The 23,301-nt window shown below is 46.0% G+C and overlaps 1 protein-coding gene across 1 annotated transcript; it reads left to right on the top strand.

Moving 5' to 3' along the window:
* Positions 1–51: 51 nt before the first annotated feature.
* Abcg5 (ATP binding cassette subfamily G member 5) lies at positions 52–23,148 on the top strand. Its single transcript, XM_027417935.2, has 13 exons — positions 52–197; positions 772–893; positions 6,858–6,994; positions 7,077–7,175; positions 9,505–9,637; positions 11,058–11,197; positions 12,641–12,770; positions 13,797–14,010; positions 14,115–14,320; positions 15,336–15,474; positions 19,047–19,232; positions 21,230–21,342; positions 22,716–23,148. The coding sequence occupies exons 1-13, from the start codon at positions 52–54 to the stop codon at positions 22,907–22,909; spliced, it is 1,959 nt and encodes a 652-aa protein (XP_027273736.1). The 3' UTR covers positions 22,910–23,148.
* The last annotated feature ends 153 nt before the right edge of the window (positions 23,149–23,301 follow it).

The following is a 23,301-nucleotide window of genomic DNA, read 5'->3' as shown; positions in this document are numbered from 1 at the left end:
GGAGAGGGACAGGTCACTAGAAAATTCACTTGCATTTGTTTCCTGCTGGCCATGAGTGAAATGCCCTTTCTGAGCCCAGAGGGAGCCGGAGGGCCTCACATCAACAGAAGTTCTCAGAGCTCCCTGGAGGAGGAATCTATTATTGGCTCTGAGGCTCGGCACAGCTTAGGTGTCCTCCATGTCTCCTTCAGTGTCAGGTAAGGCTACCCCACAGCAGAAAGCTGGGCTTCTCACCATCTCTGCTGCCTTTTCCCACCAAGTGGGTGGTGGACCTGGGAGCTTTGGGACACCTGTTTAGCAGATCAGGATGGAAGTAGGCAAGACTGCTATCAGGCAGTGGGCAACAGTGAGTAGCTCCTCCCCTGCCCATTTGTGCTGCACCAATTTCTGCTACCCACACCCCTTCCTTGGATTGTCCACTACCTGCCCTGTGTGGACGGAGAGGGCTTAGAAAGCTGGGGGCGGGGGCACAAGGTGGAATTAAGCCTGCTGAAGGAATGCTGGGTTCACCTCAAGAATAAACACAGTGCAGGTTACCATCCCGCAGCCAGACAGAGAGACCCAGCTATTGGGAAGTACATTCCTTGGGTGGTGGTCAACCGGTAGTCACTACACTTCCAAGGGCAGAGAGCCTGAAATAAAGATGCCAAACTGTCCAGGAGCAACTGGGATGCTGAGATGGGCTAGAGGTGGGTTCTGGGCTGGGCAGCAGGGGTCTGGCCCCTCCCAGAACCCTACACTGCTCTTGTCCTTGTGGGATTTCCTTTAAAGCAACCGTGTCGGGCCCTGGTGGAACATCAGGTCCTTCCAGCAGCGGTGGGACAGGCAAATCCTCAAAGATGTCTCCTTGTACCTCGAGAGTGGGCAGATAATGTGCATCCTAGGCAGCTCAGGTAAGCACCCCGAGGGCTTCTGTACTTCCAGGAGGACTCTGCCGAGGGTTCGGCTTGGTTTAAGCTCTATGTTGAAGAAAGGAGTTTAAGTTTGTAGAGAGAAGGCCATGCCTTTGGCTTTGGAATGAATTCTAATGTCTGCGAATGGGACCTGGTACCAAAGTGAAGCTTTGAGAAAAGTCCCTGGGAGGAGTGGAAATTCCTGCCTAACATGTAAGTGGTTTGTTTGCTTGTTTGATTGATTGCTGGTGGTGCTGGGATCAAATCCAGAGTCTTGGGTGTGCTAAGTAAGCCCTCTGCCATCAAGTCCCAGCCCTGGCTCTATTTTCAATCGGTATTTCTGGAAAGTTCTTTGTCAAGGTGTTCAGCTGGTGGAATTTAACTCGTATTCTTGGTCCCACTGATCTTTTTCATTATGATGGTCATCTGACACACAATAGAGACCAGAGAATACTAAAAAAGGATTTGTATTAACATCACATCTTATCAACACACCATGTTTTTTGTTTGGTTTTTTGGTTTTGGTTTTTTTTGGGGGGGGGCTCAATCTGAAGGAGTCTGGGACCGCCTGTGTGTATTCCCATGCCCTTCTCTTATTTCCAGGGGACAGTTTTAAAATTTGAACGTGACTTCAATGTTTTTTTTTTTTGTTCTTGCATCAACGAATCATTCCCCTTGGAGGGATCTCCTCTCCTGTCCCTGCAAAGCCTGTATCTGTAAATCCTCAGATTTCCAGCCCCTGGGGAGGGGGTACCCTGGCTCAGAGGAGGGGCTCTGGGTGACATAACAACAAGGGCATTCACAACAAGGGGTTACATCCTGCATGTATTAATTGAAAGATTCTGACATATAAGATTCACAAACCCCTCTTGACTGAGTGGCGGCTTGCAAATTGTTGTCGTTTAACCCCACTGTCTGCTCACCTTGCTCTTTCCTAGAAACAGGCCATGTTAAGTCTGTGATGGCAGTCAGGTGTGGCACTGAGTGTGTCTCCCAAAGCTTGTCCCCCATTGTGGAAATGATGACAGGCCTGTCGTATAGGCCATGGAGGTGTAACCCCCTGAATAGATGGATGTAGTTCTTAAAGTGCCCACATTAGCTCTCACCAGACAAAGTTGATGTAAAGAATGCCTGAAGCCCGAACCCCTCTGGCTTCCTGGCTCATCATGCAATTGTTCACTCTCACATGTTGTCCCCAACTGTGCCATTTACTATGTGGTGTAGCCAGAAGCCTGTTCCTGGAGCTGAACAGATGAGGCTATCCGATTTTGAACTTTAAGTCTCCAAGACTTGTAAGTCAACACACACACACACACACACACACACACACACACACACACACACGCACACACAGATACATACATTTTTACACATCACCCAGATTCAGGCATTTTCCTAGCGCAATAAAAAAATGGATTAAGCTGTCCAGCCTCAAATTGCACTCATACAAGCAGAGCTGTAAGGCAATAGATTAAGATGAAATGAAATAATATGAAGAAGATTAAGTGAAAATTCACTTAATTAACTGACTGTCTTAGTCTAATTACTGTAAGAAAATATATACTGAGCCGGGCAGTGGTGGCACACGCCTTTAATACCAGCACTAGGGAGGCAGAGGCAGGTGGATCTCTGTGAGTTCAAGACCAGCCTAGTCTACAGAGTGAGTTTCAGGACAGCCACACAGAGAAACCCTGTCTTGAAAAACAAACAAAAGTCATATACTGGGTAACTTATGAGCAAGAATGTATATTCCTCATATTTCAAGAGGCTGACACCCAAGGGCTGTGGTATTAGCTGTTTGTCACTGTGGGCAAAACACCCAGCATAGATGATTTAAAGGAGGGATTTATTTTGGTCGATGTTTTCTGAGGGTTCGGTTCATCATGGTGAGAGTCAGGGTAGAACAGCTTATATCATGATGGACAGGAAACAGAGAGGAGGCAGGAAGGGACTGGGACAAGATATACCCAAGAGGCACCTCTGGTGATCTACTTCTTACAGCTGGTCTCCACCTTCCAAAGTTTCCAGACCCTCCCCCAGAAGCACCGCAACTGGGGATATAAGAGCCTGGGAAGACTGCATTTTGTATTCAAGCTACAACAGCTGGCCTCTTCATAAGCAATTGACTTCTTCATAATGGAAGGATTGTGGGATCTCTCCCGAGGCTTTTACATTTTAATTAGTTAATTAAATTACTTTGTGTGTGTGTGTGTGTGTGTGTGTGTGTGTGTGTGTGTGTGTGTGTGTGTGTGAAGGCCAGAAAACAACCTCAGTTGTCTTCTATCTTGTATATATATTTTGTTTATGGGTAGATTTTTGTTTGTTTTTGTTTTGTTGAGACAGGGTCTCACTATGTAGCCCTGACTGGCCTGTAACTCACTCTGCTCTCAAACTGACAGAGACCTGTCTGCCTCTGCCTCCCGAGTGCTGGGCTTAAAGTTATGTGCTACCACGCCTGGCTTTCCATATTGTTTTCTGAGATAAGGTCTCACACTTTTACCTGCAACTTACTGATGTATCGAGGCTGAGTGGCAAGCCAGCGAGCCCCGGGGATCCTCATGTTCCCATCTCCCCAGTCATGAGCAAGGTGTCTTCTCAGCCTCTAATATGCTTCCTGATACCATTACAGTCACCTGGAGGCCTTTGTTCAACTAAGAATCTGTCTCCAGAGTGGCATCCTTCTACGCTTCATAGTAAGTTAGTGCTTAATGTTGTTTAGTGAGAACTGGAGAGAAGAGAAAGCAGGGAGAACCCTGAGGGTCTCGGTGTGAAGCTGAGAAGCAGCAGACTTGCTGGTGGCTGTAAACAGCTGCAGTGACAGAGAGAAAGGGTGGGTAGCAGTAGCAAACACCATAGAGGGGCACTGCACAAGAAGTCTTTAAGGCTCTGGTTAGAGAAACCCACACAGGAAGGGCAAGGACCATGTCTGGGAAGTCAGGACATAATCCCACTGACTTATGTGGGTAACTCTTCCTTCTCCTTCCCCCTCCTCCTCTCCTTCCTTCCCCCTCTTCCTCCTCTGCCTCTGTGTGTATGTGTGTGTGTTACAGGAGGTTGAAACAAGTGCTCTACAACTGAGCCATTCCCCATGATTTATTTTTTTTAATACAAGAAAATGATTTTATTCCTATCCTTTAGTTTCAGACAGTTTACAAATACCATGACTGTGATAACAAAGCTTTGCAACTAGTGGAGCTGTTGAGTGAACACACATAAATACAGGTGGGGAGACAACAACTGATAAGTGCCTCCACATGAACTATTCTTTTTTTTTTCAGATTTTTTTTAATTTGAATTAGAAACAGGATTGTTTTACATGACAATCCCAGCTCCCTTCTCCCTCCCGTCCTACCCTACCCCCCCCAACTAAAACCCTACCTATCACATGTCCTTTCTGCTCCCCCTGGAAGGTGAGGCCTTCCATAGGGTGTCATCAGAGTCTATCGTATCCTTTGGGATAGGGCCTAGGCTCACCCCCGTGTATCTTGGCTCAGGGAGTATTCCTCTATATGGAATGGGCTCCCAAAGTCCACACCTATGTTAGGGATAAGTACTGAACTTCTACAGGAGGTCCCATAGATTCCCGAGGTTTCCTCACTGAAACCCATGTTCCTGGGGTCTGGATCAGTCCCATGCTGGTATTCCAGCTATCAGTCTGGGGAGCAAGAGTTCCCCGATGTTCAGGTCAGCTGTTTCTGTGGGTTTCACCAGCCTGGTCTAGACCCCTTTGCTCTTCACTCGTCCTTCTCTGCATCTGGGTTCCAGTTCAGTTCAGTAATTAGTTGTGGGTGTCTGCTTCTACTTCCACCAGCTGCTGGATGAGGGCTATTGGGTGGCATATAAGTCAGTCATCAATCTCATTATCTGGGGAAGGCATTTAAGGTAGCCTCTCCTCTGTTGCTTAGATTGTTAGCTGGTGTCATCTTTGTAGATCTCCAGACATTTCCCTAGTGCCTGATTTCTCTGTAAACCTAAATTGTCTCCCTCTATTATGGTTTCTCCATTCTTGTTATCATCTATTCTTCCCCTGACTCAAACTTTTTGCTCCCTCATGTCCTCTGCATCCCTACTCTTCTCCCCTTCTCATTCTCCTAGCTCCCTCCCCCTGAACTATTCTTTTAATGCCATGAAAAAAAAAAGCCAATCACAAACAGAATATACAATAGGCATGGGCAAAAAGGCAACTAACTGAGTGTGTCTCATGAACACTGAAGTGTAATAAACAGTGTATTATCAACATTTACAGGATTTACATCAAAATGATGACATCCAATAGCCTGCTCCTTTTAAAGGATATGTTCTGTTTTCTATCCCATTCTACCTGAACATGAGTGCTAATCCCGAGTTTGGTCAGATGTGGTTTAGGACAGATGGTGATTGCCATAGGAACTTATCTTTCGACCCCTCATGGTAAAAGTGTCTTCCACAAAACTCTTGAACAATCTTATTTCTGGTCCTATGTGAGCTCCTTGAGTCTGGCAGAATGCCCTTGCTCTCTCCAGTGGTCCAGAGCCCCCCCCCCTGTAAGTCTGTTCTACAGTCTTTGGTACAAAAGACTAGGAAAAGTCCATCCTGTTTACAAAAGTTCTGGGACCCAGGCTAATTTGTGTGTGATGTGACCTTGGGAAAAGAAAACAGGGGGAACATGTTTCTCTGTTGCCTCAAGCACCAAGCTAGAATTCTGCGGGGGTGTTCTTGTTATCAACTGGCTAGCTATGACCAAGGCTCTTGGTGTAGACTGAGGTCAATTTGCTTTCCCCAAAGGCCTCTAGTTCCCCTTTAATACTAATGGGGACTTGTTGAAAAGCAGAGTCACAGGTCAGAAGGCTCTGGCAATGTCATCTAGATTTAGGTAGCATGGGATAGTCCTAAGGAATCACAAAAAGAAATTTAGGTATCAGGGACCAAAGGCTTCCGACAGCCCTCTCTGGCTTTCCTATTTTGAAAACCTCTTTTCTTCTTCTTCTTCTTCTTCTTCTTCTTCTTCTTCTTCTTCTTCTTCTTCTTCTTCTTCTTCTCCTTCTCCTTCTCCTTCTTTTTCTTCTTCTCTTTCTCCTCCTCCTCCACTTCCTCCTCCTCTTCTTCTTGCTTTTTTCTTCCTCCTCCTCTGTCATCATCGTCATTGTTCTCCTCTTCCTCCTCCTCCTCCTCCGGTTTTTTTGTTTGTTTGTTTTTTTGTTTGTTTGGTTTGGTTTTTCAAGACAGGGTTTCTCTGTGGCTTTGGAGGCTGTCCTGGAACTAGCTCTTGTAGACCAGGCAGGTCTCGAACTCCCAGAGATCCACCTGCCTTTGCCTCCCGAGTGCTGGGATTAAAGGCGTGCGCCAGCAACGTCTGGCTCCTCCTCCGGTTTTTTGACTCACACTTTTTCTGTGTAGCCCTGGCTGTCCTGGAATTCACTCTGTATACCAGGCTGTCCTAGAATTCACAGAGATCCGCCTATCTCTGTCTAGGAAATGCTGGGATTAAAGGCATGCATCACCATGGCCTGGCTTAATTCCCCCCGCCCGGCACCTGTATTTTTCTTACCACGAATTTTTTTACTGCATTTATTTTTGCATGTGTGTATATGTATGTGTGAATGCAAGCCATACATGGCGTGTATGTGGAAGTCAGAGGACAACTTTTGGTGATTCGTCCTCTCTTTCCACAATGTAGATCTGTGACTGAACTCAGGTCCTCGGCCTTGGCTACAAGTCCCTTTACTGACTGAGCCATTTTATATAAAACACAAAACATCTTCAGACCCGGATTCCAGTACTACCAAGGGCAAGAGGGCTACTTTCTTGTCACCAAATACAGAAGACAGGTCTGCGTGGGCGAGGGATTTATTCAGACCCTGGGATTTTTCAGCCAGGGCACCATGGAGAGGCACAGTCAGGGTTCCACTGGAGCATAAAGGGTCTGGAGAAGTGTCCCCATTCTCATGCGGAGGCTCCTCCAGGCCCTTCTCTTGTCACCCCCAGGCTCCGGGAAAACTACGTTGCTGGATGCCATCTCCGGGAGGCTGCGACGCACAGGGACCCTGGAAGGGGAGGTGTTTGTGAACGGCCGAGCGCTGCACAGGGACCAGTTCCAGGACTGCTTCTCCTACGTCCTGCAGGTGGGCGTGTCCCCGTCCCTTTCCACCCCGGCCCCCGCCACCCGGGGGGGCTCGGACGACTCTGATGGCCCCTTTCCTGCAGAGCGACGTCTTTCTGAGCAGTCTCACCGTGCGAGAGACGCTGCGCTACACGGCGATGCTGGCCCTCCGCCGTAGCTCTTCTGACTTCTATGACAAAAAGGTACCTAAACTAAAGTGAAGGCCACTTCTCAGGGGACAAGGTTGGGTGCCTCAGAAAGCCCCTCCTCCTACCACCTCCCGGCCCGCCCATTTTCATCTTTGCTTATTCTGCCCCATCTCCGCCTCCTAAGTGGCAGCTACATGAGTTGTTTGAACACCTGAAATGTGACCACTCCAACCTAAGCCTGGTCCTGTCCTTCCATCAGGTGGCTTCAGGGGATGGTATTCAGGTGGATAGGCACGGCGGCAAGTGCCCTTACCCACTGGGCCATCTCATCTTGAAGGGGCCTCAGGCAAAAGTAGACTTAAGTTTCTTCCATGTAGCCTTCCTAGGTTCCAGTGTATTTCTTAAATGTACCCAGGTTGGAAGTAGCTGTAAATAAACCCACTTTGGCTTTAGTTGGAAATATTGCTTAGTTCTGTCTGGACTGTAAAGGCCTGGGAGTGTCGTCAGGTTCCCCCCCACCACCACCACCCCAGGGAATAATGACAGGTAGGGCTATTAACCTGCAAAAGGCACGGCTTCTGGGGAATCAGGCTTGTTACCACATCCTGGGAGAGAGAACAGGTTGCTTTCATTTGAGAATCCTGGACAACTCTGGGAGGCAATTTCTAACTCCAGAGGAACCCATCCCTCACAGAGTGACCCCTCATCTGTCATTGCCCCTAAGGCTATTTATTACATGGGTTCCATTTCTCTAGGTTTTTTGTCTGGTCTCACCTCCGGCTGGCATTCAGCAGACTTGTTCAAATACAGTATCTCACTTCTGTCTGTATTGGCAGGGGAAGGAGCTTCATCTTCATCCTGATGATGATACGCTCATGTCTTCCAATTCCATACTTTCTGAGGCACACTCTGGCATCTGAAAAAGACACTGTATTCGCCTGGGAGATAGGTGGTCCTAACCAAGTGAGGGAGGAGGAAACAAGCCACCCAGCAGCCCTGCCCCTATGCAGCCCACTCTCTCCACTTGCTTTAGTTCATCTATTTATTTTACATCCTGGCCACAGCCTCTCCCCAAATCCTCCCCTCAACCCCCATTTCCCTGCTCTTCTGTCTCCATTCAGCAAAGGGCAGGACTCCTATTGCTTTAGCATTTTTAAAAATCTTATTTTTTTTTTAAAGAAGAGAGCTGGAGAGATGACTCTGCAGTTAACTGGTTAAGAGTGCTGGCTGCTCTTCCAGTGGACCGGGTTTGATCATAGCATCCACATGTCAAGCAAAGCTGCATTCTAGAGCCCTTCTATCTGATTCCAAGAGGAGACTTTTTTCCAGACCAGATCATACTGGCTTACTGATACATCTTTGCCTCATTTCCCCTTTGCATCTTCTGTAGGACTATCTCCTCCCCTCTGGACCTCCTCTCCAAAGGCCGGTCCCTCTTTTCCTGCAGTCATTTTGTGGTTATTTTTCAAAGCAATGTGCTGGCTTCTTTCTTCTTTTCCTTTTTCATTTTGAAAGGGGCACAATCTCATTAAAGGCAGCTGGGAACAAATCCTCTGCTATATTGTTTCAGCCTCCTCTTTTCTTTCCCTGGGGCTTCCTGCAGACTGGGGGACCAAGGAAGGAGAAATGTGGAAGTAGAGATTTTCCTAAGGTCTCTAGGGGCTGCAATAAGCCGAGGAAAGGAAGGGGGAGGAAGGCCAGCCTTCTTAGAAAGTCAATAAGGGTTGTTTTTAAATGTTATTTGTGTGGAAAGTTGAGATTAAGGCATGAGGGGCTATAGGGAGCCACAGGGTGTAAGCAGAATGAAGAGGGTTGGTGAGGGAATTTGAAGCATGGATGTGGAGCTGTGGATTACATGTTAGGTACCCTTTGAAGTTTCTCCAAGAGATTTGAGTAAAGATTGGAATGGCTTTTAATTACTTTTGGAAGCTGAATTATAGTCCTTTGATGTAAAACCACATCGAGACTGGTCACTCAAACCTCCAGGACTTACTAGGCTTTACCAAAGAGAAACAGGGGCCACTTCAAACCAAATTGGATTTTTTTAAAGCACAGAAAATATTTATGATAATAAAATTTCAAAACCCAAATACTTAACATAATCTATATCATAATTATGCCTTTGGGATATTTTTCTGATGCAAGAATAAACATTTTGTTGCTCTGGGAACTTAAAAACATTTACATAAATCTGACCTAGGTAATATACATTAAACCAAGGTGGATTTTACTGTAATGGACTTTTCTCCCCAGGGTATGATGAGTTTGAAATTGGCCCTTGCACCCTAGGGAAGTGTTATCTCTCCTGGGCCATCATCTGCCCATAAACTGAAGTATAAGCCATAGTTACAGGTGGCAGCCCTGGAGTTTATGTCTCTTATAGGTAGAGGCGGTCATGGAAGAGCTAAGTCTGAACCACGTGGCAGACCAAATGATTGGCAACTATAACTTTGGGGGAATTTCCAGTGGTGAGCGACGCCGAGTATCCATCGCAGCCCAACTCATTCAGGACCCCAGTAAGTGAGACACAGACTCCGTTACCAGATGCCACCAGGGTCTCCCCCATGTGCTCGAGGTGCCTCCATATCTTTTAGGTGTTTGAGGCCCTTTCTTCACAGTCCCCAGTGAGAAATTGTTTGTGTAGGATTGAAATATATGTGGTTTCCCAAACCAGAGACCCCAGTTTAGGGAAGTGCTATGCAGTTCATTTCCTGATGAGAGAGTCTCTTATCTGGGGAGACAGTCCTCAACTTATCAAAGTTCAACCTTGCAGTGAAGTGAAAGTGATGTACACTCGACAGCACTTTGAATTTGATCTTTTCTCAGAATGAGAAATGGTAGCACCTTCTCTCAAGATGCTGGGTGGCAGCAGTGCGCCATACTCCTGGTTGGCCATGAGGGGAAACAACTGGTCCTACAGTGTGCTGTGTTACAAGCTACAGTGCTCAGTCGGTTAGGTGCATTAAATGAAAAAAGAAAAGAAAAACCCAAACAAACAAACAAACAAACAAAACAAAACCAGCTTATAGCATGTTTTCACTAACCCATGGGGTTACTGGGGTGACAAGGACCATTGCACTGAGCGTCTTCCTAAGTGGATTCTGTTTGTGAATCTGTGTGCCAGAACCATCCATGACTATGAAGCCCGCCCTATCCATCTTAACTTATGAGGGCAGCTCCATTATGTCCTGTAGAGAAGGGCAGTGAGTTCTGGTATGACTAGAAGTGTTTATGAGTTGGCACGGTGCATATGCCGTGGGGAAGGGGCCACCAACGTGAGGTAGCCAGGCCCCTGCCTCCTTCTACCTAGTTTGGTCATTCTCCCAACTTGACAAACCTCACCATGTACATGCACCTGGGAGAGAGCATTTTGTACCTGAACTCTTTCTTCACCCCATGGTAGAAGAAGCCTGCCTCTTCTAATAGCACCTGGTCACAAGATGCTAAGAAGCCCTTGCCACTTCCTGGGTAGACATAAGCTCCAATTAACCTTTTAAAGAACCTGACCAATGCTGCCCATCCCCCACCCACCCCCCCAGACCTTGCTTAAATCTTCTGTTGTGCAAAGACCCCATTAGTCCTGGAAAGTGCCCTGATAGAAAACAAGGTTAGGCTAGGTGATTATTAGTTACCCCACAAAGCCTCCCTGAAGGCTGCCTGCTAGCCCTGTTCTTTGCCCGTGTCCCCTACATGGAGTTCAAGTAGTTCAGGGTACAAAGAGGCCTGATTTGGTCACTTTCCTGTCTCCAGGTGTGCTCCAGATCTGAGAGCTGGGCCCTCCCAGGTCAGGTTCTAGCTCCTGGGCTCAGGCTGAAAGCCAGTTTTCATGCAGCTACTTCTCCTTACAAAGTTTGGATGGACTGATCAGACTACTGGCTTTTAAGCACAGAGCATGCTGGGCAGTGGTTCAGACATCTGACCCTTCTTTGCCGGCAGAGGTCATGATGTTTGATGAGCCAACCACAGGACTGGACTGCATGACTGCAAATCAGATTGTCATCCTCCTGGCAGAGCTGGCTCGCAGAGACCGCATTGTGATTGTCACCATCCACCAGCCTCGCTCTGAGCTCTTCCAAGTAAGGGGATGCCGTTTCTTGTACTACTCAACTCAAGAGAAGGGTATTGTGTAGCGAGATTTCCCACCTGGTCCTGAAACTGCCTTGCCCCAAATGAACACATGAATGCTATATTAATTATAAAGCTGTTGGCTGTTAGCATGGGCTTCTTATTGGCTAGCTCTGTCTTAATTACTAACCCATAACTACTAATCTATTTATTTCTACATGGTCTTATCTTACTGAAGAATGCCTGACTCAAGTCCTCTCTTCCTTGGGCTCATATGACAACTCCTCTCTGCCTACACTTCCCAGAATTCTCCTCGTCTCCTAGCCCCACCTATCTTTCTGCCTGGCCAATCATATACAGAACAACATCTCCCATCATCATGGTGTCTTGAACCAGGAATGGCAGGGCAGGGTAAGGAGGACACAACAGTGACTGAAAGGGCAAAGGCCCTGATTTACTCTGTACCTAATGCACGCCAAGCCTCTTCTCTACACACTAGCTCATTCGGTCCACAATCATTTAGTCCACAAGGCAAACCTGGGGCCAGGCATCCACATATACACTTGGCAGATGAAAGAGTGTAATTTGGAAATGACTCAAAATGGAGCCAATATCACACAGTTGGTAAAACGCTGTTGATGGCAGCTTGAGGAAGATGGCTGAGATGGAAATGTGCTTGCTGTATGAGTTTGGATCTCCCATGCCCATAAGAGCTGGGAGAGAGGCACACACCTGTAATCACAGTGCTAGGGAGGCAGAGACAAGAGAATCTCTGGGGGTTGCCGGCCAGCCGGGCTAGCTGAATCCATGAGTGCCACATTCAATGAGAGACAGTGTCTCAAAAGTGAGGTGGAGAACAATTGAGGAAACACACACACACACACACACACACACACACACACACACAGAGAGAGAGAGAGAGAGAGAGAGAGAGAGAGAGAGAGAGAGAGAGAGAGACCTGGCAATGTGGCATCATGGCCTATTTAGCTACTGAAGCTCCATCTTGTCACAAAAATCATAATTTTATTATTCAAAAAACTTCATTTGATCCCCCAGTATCCTTTTAGTTATCCATTTGTTTTGTTTTGTTTTGTTTTTTGAATAGACGAGGATCTAATATTTCAAACACAACCAACACACTCACCCCAGGTTGCTTAAGGTCACTCTCTGTTTTTTTTTTCCTGCCCCCCCCAAAAAAATGCTGGGGCCGAGCACTGTGCAGCAATACCATGATGCACAGAGGTAACCCAGGCTGGGAGGCAGGGGCGTGTCCTCCCTTGTCTCCAGTGGACATCACACCCCCACACACACATACACACATGCACACACACATGCATACACAAATACTGATGCATGGCTGAGGTAACAGAGGACTAACCGGCTACTTGGAAATGCATTTCCCATACGGATATGGTTATCTGAGCACACGCTAACGCCATCTCTTGTCCAATCAGCACTTTGACAAAATTGCCATCCTGACTTACGGAGAGTTGGTGTTCTGTGGCACGCCAGAGGAAATGCTCGACTTCTTCAACAACTGTGGCTACCCTTGTCCTGAACATTCCAACCCCTTTGACTTCTACAGTAAGTGCTTTTCCTTTTTGTTTTTTAATGCTCACCACTGTGGCTGTTGAAAAATCTCTTTGAAGTTTTTATTGTTTATGTATGTCTGTATGTACATGTGTGCTATGGTCCACATGTGGAGGTCAGTGGGTGGCCCTGAAGAAGTCAGTTCTCTCCTTGTACCATGGGGATCCTAGAGATCAAAGTCAGGTCTTTAGGCTTGGTGGCAAATGGTTTACCTGTTGAACCATCTCACCAGCCCTGAATCTTCCTTATCTTTTGTTTCTGTGATACTGGCTCTTCCAGGTTTTTGTTGTTGCTTTTTTGTTTGTTTGTATTGTTGTTCTTTTATTTTTCAAGGAGTAAATTTGTCAAGTCAATTAACTTGCCCCCAGTGACTTAGCAGAGAATAAAATAGGACTTCTCTTTCAGACGCTGTCTGAGTTGATTTTCTGAATTCTCTCAGGCAGTTGCTATGGGATTCTCATGGCCTCTCTGCATAGCTGTAGATGCTCTAATGCAGCAGATGGACACTAAGATAGGAGCTTCTCTGCTGGGATAGGGTTGAGCAATTGATGAGTCAGAGATTGTGAACCATTCTGTGAATGTGCGCAGGTGCCTGTGCGTGTGCATGTGTGTTGTGAGTATGTGGTGTGTGTGAGTGTGTGAGTGCCTGCATGCATGCATGTATATGTGTGGTGTGTGTGAGTGTGCATGTGTGTGTGTGTGAATGCCTGCCTGCATGCATATGTGGCATGTATGTGTGCGTGCGTATGTGTGGTATGTGTGTGAGTATGTGTGCATGTGTGCACGCATGCATATGTATGGTGTGTGCGTGGGTGCATGTGTATGTGGTACATGTGTGTGGTGCGAATATGTGGTATGTGTGAGTGTTTGCATGCGTGTGCATATGGTTGTATTGTGAGTATGCATTCGTGCATGCATGTGGTGTGTGTGTGTGTGTGTGTGTGTGTGTGTGTGTGTGTGTGTGTATGTGTGTGTGTATTTAGAAACACATGGGTCATATCTTTTGGGGAAAACTTCTAGTGGACTTGACATCAGTGGACACCCAGAGCAGAGAGCGGGAAATAGAAACCTACAAGCGTGTCCAGATGCTTGAATCTGCCTTCAGAGACTCTGCAATCTGTCACAAAATCCTGGAGAATATTGAAAGAACAAGACACCTGAAAACCTTACCCATGATTCCTTTCAAAACGAAAGATCCTCCCGGAATGTTCTGTAAGCTGGGTGTCCTCTTGAGGTAAGAGCCTTGGAAAATACAGCCAAGGCCCGTTTTAGGTCTTTATATAGACATTTACCAATAATGAAATAAAAGGGATTAAAACCGGCTCGCTTGATTTTCAGGAGAGTTACAAGAAACTTAATGAGAAACAAGCAGGCGGTGATCATGCGTCTCGTTCAGAATCTCATCATGGGTCTGTTCCTCATTTTCTACCTTCTCCGGGTCCAGAACAACATACTAAAGGGAGCCATCCAGGACCGCGTGGGTCTGCTGTACCAGCTCGTAGGCGCCACCCCTTACACCGGCATGCTCAATGCTGTGAATCTGTGTAAGTGCCTATATGTGGGAGGTACATCCCCCCCCAATCTATCTGCTCCAGCTGTTACCTTCCAAAAGCTCACAATTATAAAGGTATTTCCCTAAGCTAAACTTGCTGCCATCCCCCAGTTCCCCAGGGAAAGGTAATTAACAGTAGGATCACCTTGATGCAAGTAGCTCATCAAGTGGACACCCCTGAGGTCGAAGCTCCCAGAAAAATGCCAAAGTGATGTGGCATTGACAGTGCAGAATTTGGAGTTTTTCAAAAGTTCACTCTTGGCCGGGCGTTGGTGGTGCATGCCTTTAATCCCAGCACTGGGAGGCAGAGTCAGGCGGATCTCTGTGAGTTCGAGGCCAGCCTGGTCTCCAGAGCGAGTGCCAGGATAGGCTCCAAAGCCACACAGAGAAACCCTGTCTCGAAAAAACAAAAACAAAACAAAAAAAATTCACTCTTATGTTATACTAGGATGCCCAGTTCGTGCGGACTCAGCTACTAAACTGGATGTTACTTTGGGAGCGGCAGCACCTGATTTTTAAACCTACAGGGGACCCCGGAAGCGGCACTGCGCTGCCTGGTGCCGCCTTTTGCCTCAGGGAAGAGGGAAGAACGGTGCTTAGGACGGCTGGTCCTTGATGGGCACAAGGGGCAGCAATGAGTCATGTCTTCACCGGGCTTTTCTGGCCTCTGGGAACCAATACTGAGCGCATGCTGCTGTGGGGACCAATAGCCTGCACGGGATGACACAGGGCCTCAGGTCACTCACTGGCGCCCCTTCCCCTCCGTGTACTTTATCACTTTACAGAGAAGAAAGTAAAGTGCGGAGGATCTTTGCTACTGCACTGCCCCCCAGGTAGTGCATAGAGTTTTGAGGTGGGAGGATTTTCTGTCCCATGATTCTGGAGCCTGCCTAGCTCAGCTGCCTTTCTTGATCCAGCCCTGATAGACCTCCAGTTCAGCTTTGGCAGCCTTTCCTCCCTCAGGGGTGTGGTGACTGACTGTTTTTGGAACATACCTTCTATGCCAGTTCCCATGCTGAGAGCTGTCAGTGATCAGGAAAGTCAGGATGGCCTGTACCAGAAGTGGCAGATGCTGCTGGCTTACGTACTGCACGCGCTTCCCTTCAGCGTCCTCGCCACTGTGATTTTCACCAGTGTGTGTTACTGGTAAGATGGTGTTCAGGGGCACTGAGTTCACCCGGGCCAGGCTCCCCGTGGAGGGCTGATGGGACACTTGGAAAGACAAGGCAATCCACTCTATCCATGTCTAGTGCTATAACCTGACTTGCAGGGCATGTATTTTATTACAAATAACCCCACTGAGGGCTGCATGGGATCCAAGAGCAGGCCAGCAAGACTATGCCCCAAGCTCTGAGGGTCTGGCTAGAGAAGACTGCTCACAAAGAGCTGGGACCCAGGTGCAGGACCCAAGTGGCCTTCCTAGACTTCGGCAGCCCGTCTGCCTGAAGTTTTGCCGATGGACCTGGACATCACAGTTTGGTGGGTTGACAGGACTTGAGGAAGGAAAGTGAGTGGCTACAGGGAACTATATCACTTTTGTGAGTTTTGAATGATGACCTTTTTATTTCTTAGAACTTTACAAAGATAAACTCAAAAATGTGCAGGTTTCAGACACTCTCGTTGTTGTCATGAGAAGGCAAATGGGCCTCACCTGTCTCTTGCCATGTCTCTTCCCTACGTGGCTCTGCCATAGGAAGACCTGGAGGACACAAGTCAGCTTGTCCTGGCTCCATTAGTATCAAGGTACTCAGCTGTGCCAAGAGAGAACTTTCAGGTCTCAAAACACGGTCCTTCTTCACTGCCTGGATTCCTCTGCAGATGCTCTAACCATAGCCACCACAGTGCCCATGACACACATATGAGTTGTTTTTATAAACTATATGCCATATAAGTGCAAAGTAACCAAGAGCATGTTGGTATAAGTTCCAGAATGAAGGTTTTGCAGGCCTTGGTGTATTCTCTTGGGAGACGTTTTTACTCACAGAGGTAAGGCTACTTGCCCTCTGTCAGCATGAGGGTGGACTTCTAACAGAGTCGTGGCAGGGACCACACAGCCTTTCTTGCTGGCCCTGACGGCACCCCCTCTTCTCTGAACTTGGGAACAAAGCCAGGTATCTGACTGGTGCTGCAAACCATGGGCCTAGCTCTCTCAGGACAATGGATTTGGAGTAAATCATTTCCTTCATGTCCTGTAAGCAAATTTTAAAAATGTGATTATTTTTTAGTTAAGCAAGGTTGGATACAAATCAAAGGCTTTGTTTATTTAGACTCTTTCTACTCAACATGGCCATGGGCATGATGATGGCAGGTTTATTTCTATGCAGAATCCCAGGTTCAGCCCCTACTGAACCAGGTCCTGCATTTAACAAGATCTCCATGCTGATTCCCTTTAAGACCCATGAAGCAAAGACTTTGATTTTAATTTAGTCACTGACTGTGAGAAAGAACTGGTTCAACAAGTCTTGAGAAAACTGGATGGTTTTCAACCAGATGGAAACCAAGCATATAAGTCATGACTATGTTTTAGACATAAAAATGCAGAATCATTTCTAGTAGCCATGAAACTGTTAACCACGTAGAAAATGCTCCTGTCAAGGCACAGAAAGAGCTGCAGACTGGCCACTGTGTCAGGCCCAGTAGTGGGTGCTGCTACAGGGGACTCAATGCTACAGGAGCTCGCAATTCTGAAACCTAGACATCTCAGCCATTCTAGAGTGCTGCAACAGCTCTTTCCCGGCTTGCACCACCTGAACTCACTCAACGGCAGAGTAGGATGGGAGCCAACACCGGGTCTAGATACTAATCCCGCATGAACAATCTGCTTAGCAGATTGGGGGCCCCTGACCCCACTGCAATATGCCCTGTCTTTCCAAAACTCTTAAGTTTCCATATTCAAAAATTACATCTGGCCTAAAGCATTTCAGATGAAGGATTGTGGACAGGAATGAACCTTGGGCAACTTTAATTTAAGAAAGTATAAAATTAGTCTTGTAAGGAGGCAGAAGCATGTACAGAGGATGCCATGCAGCCGCTCACGGGCAGTGTGGCAGCTCACACAAAGCACAGCAGCTCACATGCAGAGCAGCAGCTCACATGCAGCAAGCACTCACCAGCTCCGCATGCATTCATTTATGGGATCCTTGTGACAGCTTTGTGAGGATGACGAGGAATCATTCTTGTTTACTGAGGAGGAAACTAAGGACATGTGGGGACTTCCTGTCTCACATCCATGGTCTTAGTGGATTACCCAGGATGCCATCGATTGCTTGTTTCCACCCCAAGATGGAGTCATGAATGCAAGCAGACCCAGTTACACTGGGCAAAGATAAAGAGAAACTATACACACACACACACACACACAGAGAGAGAGAGAGAGAGAGAGAGAGAGAGAGAGAGAGTGTGTCATAGAATGAGAGGTGAGTTTCTTCCTGAGAATGGGAGAGAGAATGAACTTAGGGAACTGGGAAAGGAAGTAAGTTAAAGTAGAGGTTTATGACAGCCAAGACAAGACCCTGCCACTGGACCCCAAGATGTAAAGAGAAAACCTTAGGGTAACCCAAAACCAGCTGAGTCACAGTGGCAAAGTGGAAGAATAGACCCAGCAATATACTGTGTTAACTGCTGATCCCTGAAGACAGCAGTGTTCCTAGAAGGATGAGTGGTGCAGAACTGGGCAGGGATCTGAGTTCAAGAGGCCTGGGGGGATGGGGGCAGAAGGCCATAGTTGAAAACTCCAGTCTGAGTTTTTGGAAGTGAAAGATTCCGAGTACTCCTGAGGACACAGCATGTGACTGAAGTAGGAGGCAGAGAGTGGCTGACTAGGAGACATTCTGTGGATGGCTTGTCATGAAAATTAAAAGTCTGTGAGGGCAAAGAGTAGAGTGGAAAGGATGAACCTTGTCCTCATACGACGATAGAATTGTCAAAGGTGACATAATGTTTTAAAGGCCACAAGACTATGAATTGAGAAGAAAATTTACATAATTAAAAAACACGTTGATTTGAGCAAGAGTAAAGGGGAGTCTTCAAGACTGGCTGGGAGGGCATAGATGAAGCATGGAGCCTTCTTTTCCTTGCTCTACAAACAGACTGATGGACCCCCGAGCCTAATGTGAGTTAAAGATGCACTATTCACGATGAGAACAATTTCTGAAAGACACAGACAAGGAAAGTGCACAGACACAGGCTAGCTTGTTACAAGGACATGAAGGTCAAATCAAGGATCTTGGAATAAAAGACACCAGTGGGATGGAGTGGGAAGGTAATGCATGGAGGACAAAGTAGAGAGCGATTTCATGCCAACAATAATCCTACAAAATAAGGATGAGGTTCAAGGCAGCTTGGTGGGTGAGCCCGCAGCGTTAGGGTAGGAATGGCAGGAAGAACACAGTTATTTATGAAGAGACCTGGAGAGTTCAACAGCCTTATACCTGCCAGCCCGTGTGACTGCTGCCTAAGACTGTTTTGCCACGAGAGCTAAAGAAGTTATAACAAGCAGTTCACACTGAGTTGAAGTCAATGGAAACAACTGTGGTAATAAGTGGGCTCAAAAGCCCACTTATTTTTCTCCAAAAGAGGGCTTGACAAAGGGGAACGTGGCTTGCCCTGCTAATTCCACCCTCCCACTAGCCAGCAAGTGGAGGTCACAGGAAGCAAGTGTGGTCTTTTCCTTAAATGATAGCGCTTGGAGAGAAAACTAAAGACTTGTGTTTTTCTAGGACTCTGGGCTTGTATCCTGAGGCTGCTAGATTCGGATACTTCTCTGCTGCTCTCTTGGCCCCCCACTTAATTGGAGAATTTCTAACTCTCGTGCTGCTTGGGATGGTTCAAAACCCCAACATTGTTAACAGTATAGTGGCTCTGCTGAGCATTTCGGGACTGCTTATTGGATCTGGATTTATCAGGTAAGAAGAAACGATTCAAAAGGTCCAGTCTGGCATGACCTGTGGACAAGGATCCCCTAATAATGACTTCCATAAAGCAAACCCAGAGAGCTGAGTGATGCTGGGTCAAGTTGTCACTTTGTAGTCTGGGCCGTCTCTGCTGCTCACCAACCATTATTGCTTTAGACCTTGAACTGTTTGTTCACTGTTAGCATGGTGTCTTTTATTGCACATCAGGACACAACAAGCTAAGCATGTTATTGATGTGACTCATATGTAGCAAGCTAGTAAAACAAGGGAAGGAAACCAATCTAGATTCTCTAAGAAAATTCCTCCTTTTTCTGGTCCACTCTATTTGTTGGTGTTGCATTAACTTTCTTAAAACAATATTTCAACCTGATCTTTTTCCATGGCTACTCATTCAATGTCAACTCATCTCAAGACCTTGAAACTACAGTTTCCAGTGTCATTCCAAGCTCATCTCCCTCTGCTCCCATTCCCCATCCTCTGCTGTTGCTTGGAGAACTATTCAGCTCCCTCAGTAAGTGGCCTTTCTCCTCTGTAAGTTTTTCCCATGTCCCTACCTACCCTTTCCAGTCCACAGTCTCTCATCTTGGAAAACTGCCAGTAACTGGAAGTCGAAGGACTCGGGAACTACCTGGGAATAGGCAGGACAATAAATGAGTTGTAAGGGTGTAATGCCATATCGTATTGGTTGCTTATGTACTCTCTGCACCAACAGTTCACTTTTGTGTATTTTTGTGGCACTGAGGATATATAGTCTATGTCCCTAACTAAATTATGAGTTCTTTAGGGATAGGATACTTTAAAAATCCCCAAAGCACCTAGGATTTGGATCTTATAAAGAGAAATGATTTAATATATATTTAATTTATATGTATGAATGTTTTGCTTGTGTTTATGTCTGTGTACCACATGTGTGTCTGGTGCCTGTGGGGGTCAGAAGAGGGTGTTGGATCCTCTGGAACTGGAATTATAGACGGTTGTGAGCCATCGTGTAGGTGCTGGAATTGAACCCAGGTCCTCTGCAAGAGTTAAAGGTCTTCTAAACCATTGAGCCACCTCACCAGTCCCAGAATATGTTTTTACTGATAGAAACCATATAGTGCTCCAAAAAGGAATCAATATTGGCAGGAAGTTTCTCTTGAGATAGACTGGAGAGGAACATGCTTTTCACAAGGATAAAGAAAGGAACAAAAGGGAAAAACAACAAAAATATCCCCAAACACCAACCAAAACCAAACCAACAACCACCCCCCCAAAAAAAACCAGACCACCACCAACAAAAAAATCCCCAAACCAAAACCCAAGAAAGAACTGCTTTCAGTCTCCAACTTTCCCCCTTGCACAATAGTCTGGTCCTTATACCACCCCGAGGACCTTCATGTCAGTCTTCACCTATATAGTGTGTACTAGGTACATGATTTATTGCATGTTTATATAATAAATGTTGAGAGAAAGACAGAGAGATGGAGAGACACACAGAGAGAGAGATAGACACACACACAGAGGCAGAGAGCCAGACACATACACACACACACACACACACACACACACACAGAGAGAGAGAGAGAGAGAGAGAGAGAGAGAGAGAGAGAGAGAGAGAGAGGGCCAGCCAATGGTCATGAGAATCTCTAAGTTTCTACTGAAACGACTGTCAGGTAGAGGTTGAAAATGGCGAAGCACCATACTTACCGACATGAAGGGTTAACTAAGATCATTTGAGAAAATAAAGATAATCAGAGTGTGAAGAGACCATGTCTACATGGTATGAATTCCACAAACACACGCATTTTCTATCAGATCGCCAAAATGTCAACAGTTGTTTCTGGGGAGTAGTATTTATTTATAGTTTTCAGTGTTGGCTGAAGACTTCAGAGTCAGCATCATTTTAATAATAGGGGTGGAAGGTTATATTAGAAAACATAAAGATTGCTTTTTTATGTAGTAAGACTATGAGAACCTATTGAATTTTCTCTTTTTTTCTTTTTCTTAAGAAACATAGAAGATATGCCTATTCCTTTGAAAATCCTGAGTTATTTTACATTCCAAAAATACTGTTGTGAGATTCTTGTAGTCAATGAGTTCTATGGGCTGAATTTCACTTGTGGTAAGTATTCTGTTTTACAATATTATTTTTACATGTTGCTCCAATTTCCTAGGGAAATGTATTTTTGGAAGAAATGCTATTTCTCTCTCTCTCTCTCTCTCTCTCTCTCTCTCTCTCTCTCTCTGTGTGTGTGTGTGTGTGTGTGTGTGTGTGTGTGTGTGTGTGTGTGTGTAGGCCAGAAGACAACCTTGGATTTTCTTGGGTTTTGTTCCTTCATAGCTGCCCTCTTTGTTGTTTGAAACAGTCTCTCTCTCACTGGGACCTGGGCTCTCTGATTCGGCTTGGCTGACCTGAAAGCCTCAGGGATGCATGCCTCTCCAGTGCTGGGATTGCTAGTGTATGTCACCATGCCCAGTGTTTCATGTGGGTGACTCAAACTCAGGCCTTCCTGCTCCTGTGGTAGTCACTTGACTGAGTATGCTATCTTCCCAAACTCTTAGAAATGTTGCATTTTCATAATAAAAATTTCAAACCTTGATTTGAAATGAAGCCCCCATTTCCCTTTGATTTAAAATGATTTTTAAAGAGATTTATTTATTTATTTTGTCTGTGAGTGTTTTGCTTACCTGTACGTACGTATGCATGCAGTGTGAGTACTTGGTTGCTGGTAGAGGCCAGAAGGGACTGGAGTTATAGACAGCTGTAAGCTGCTATGTGGGTGCTGGGTACCTAACCCAGGAGCTATGCAAGAGCAGCTAGTGCTCTTCTTACTCTGAGCTGTCCCCTCTAGCCCCTTCCCATTTTTCTCTGATTTTTAAAGGAAAATATCCATCAGTCAAGTTAGTCTCCCGTCAAAGGTCAATACCATAAGGGCACTTGATATTCTTAGAAAGTGACAGGTCTATGCAATTGCTAGTATATTCTAGATAGGCTCAGCTCCTATATCACTGACCATACCACAGCAAGCTAATGTGGTCTCTTGTTCCTCAAAATGTGTATAGAATACAGATGGGTAAACCCGTTATTTTCTTTTTTTATGACAAAGGTCAACTTCCAATCCCAAGACAGGACAGTGGGAACACAAGTGCCCATGGCCCCTGGAAATCCCAGGGCATGGCGGAGTTTAGTGGTTAAATATTTTCAGATAACAATGCCAGTAACTTTTAGAGTATTTGATGGCAGGAGACAACCAGGAATGTATCTATTCTCAAAATACAATCAAATATTTTCCATCTTCAAAACAAACCAGGATCCCTAGACCTACTCTTGCTTCATCTCACTGTTAATTCTGGGTTCTCTAAGACATTGTGTGTGTCTCATTGAGAAGGCTACTTACAGTGCTGAACACTTTCTAAACATCAGGGAAACGTTTGTGATTGAATAACCTGAAATGCATCGGAACTGATGCTGTCAATCTTCTTTCTCCTTGGCAGTTGGATCCAATACCTCCATGCCAAATCACCCAATGTGTACCATCACCCAAGGAATCCACTTCATCGAGAAGACCTGCCCAGGCGCCACATCTAGATTCACAGCCAACTTTCTGATCTTATTTGCATTCATCCCTGTGCTTGTCATCCTAGGGATAGTGGTTTTTAAAGTCCGGGACTACCTTATTAGCAGATAGTTAAGATTGCAGCCAGGAAAGGGTTTAATGGGCAGCTGTGCCTGCCATGGACAGCAGAGGAATGCCAGTTTCTAGCCATCACGATTCCGTTTGTGAACCTTGCATCTATCCAGGCTCCCAAGTGCAATGGAAACTGAACACAGACCTTTGCTATGCCAGCTTGTAGGGAGATGTGTTACTTGGAAAGTATGACTGAAATGGTCCAAGGATGTAAATAATAATAATAATTCATAAACCTATGGGAGATTAGACTAAGTGTTTTTTCTAGACACAGAAAAATAAGCCTGTTTTAAAAATTATGTTTACACTTGATAAAGAATTTGATAAAACCAAAGTGTGTGTGATTACTGACAGAGCAATCACGGAAAAAAGTTCTGGTTTGACTGAGAAAG

The sequence above is a fragment of the Cricetulus griseus genome, chromosome 5, assembly GCF_003668045.3.
Source record: "Cricetulus griseus strain 17A/GY chromosome 5, alternate assembly CriGri-PICRH-1.0, whole genome shotgun sequence".
NCBI lineage: Eukaryota > Metazoa > Chordata > Mammalia > Rodentia > Cricetidae > Cricetulus > Cricetulus griseus.
The sequence above is the reverse complement of the archived record's forward strand: the minus strand, read 5'-3'. Positions and strand labels throughout refer to the sequence as shown.

What these genes read in the sequence shown, in the direction of transcription:
- Abcg5 (XM_027417935.2), top strand. Translation starts at nt 52, where the DNA reads ATGAGTGAAATGCCCTTTCTGAGCCCAGAGGGAGCCGGAGGGCCTCAC. An exon ending in CTCGCTCTGAGCTCTTCCAA is followed by an intron (nt 11,198 to 12,640) that starts GTAAGGGGATGC and finishes TTGTCCAATCAG; the next exon opens with CACTTTGACAAAATTGCCAT. An exon ending in AAGCTGGGTGTCCTCTTGAG is followed by an intron (nt 14,011 to 14,114) that starts GTAAGAGCCTTG and finishes CTTGATTTTCAG; the next exon opens with GAGAGTTACAAGAAACTTAA.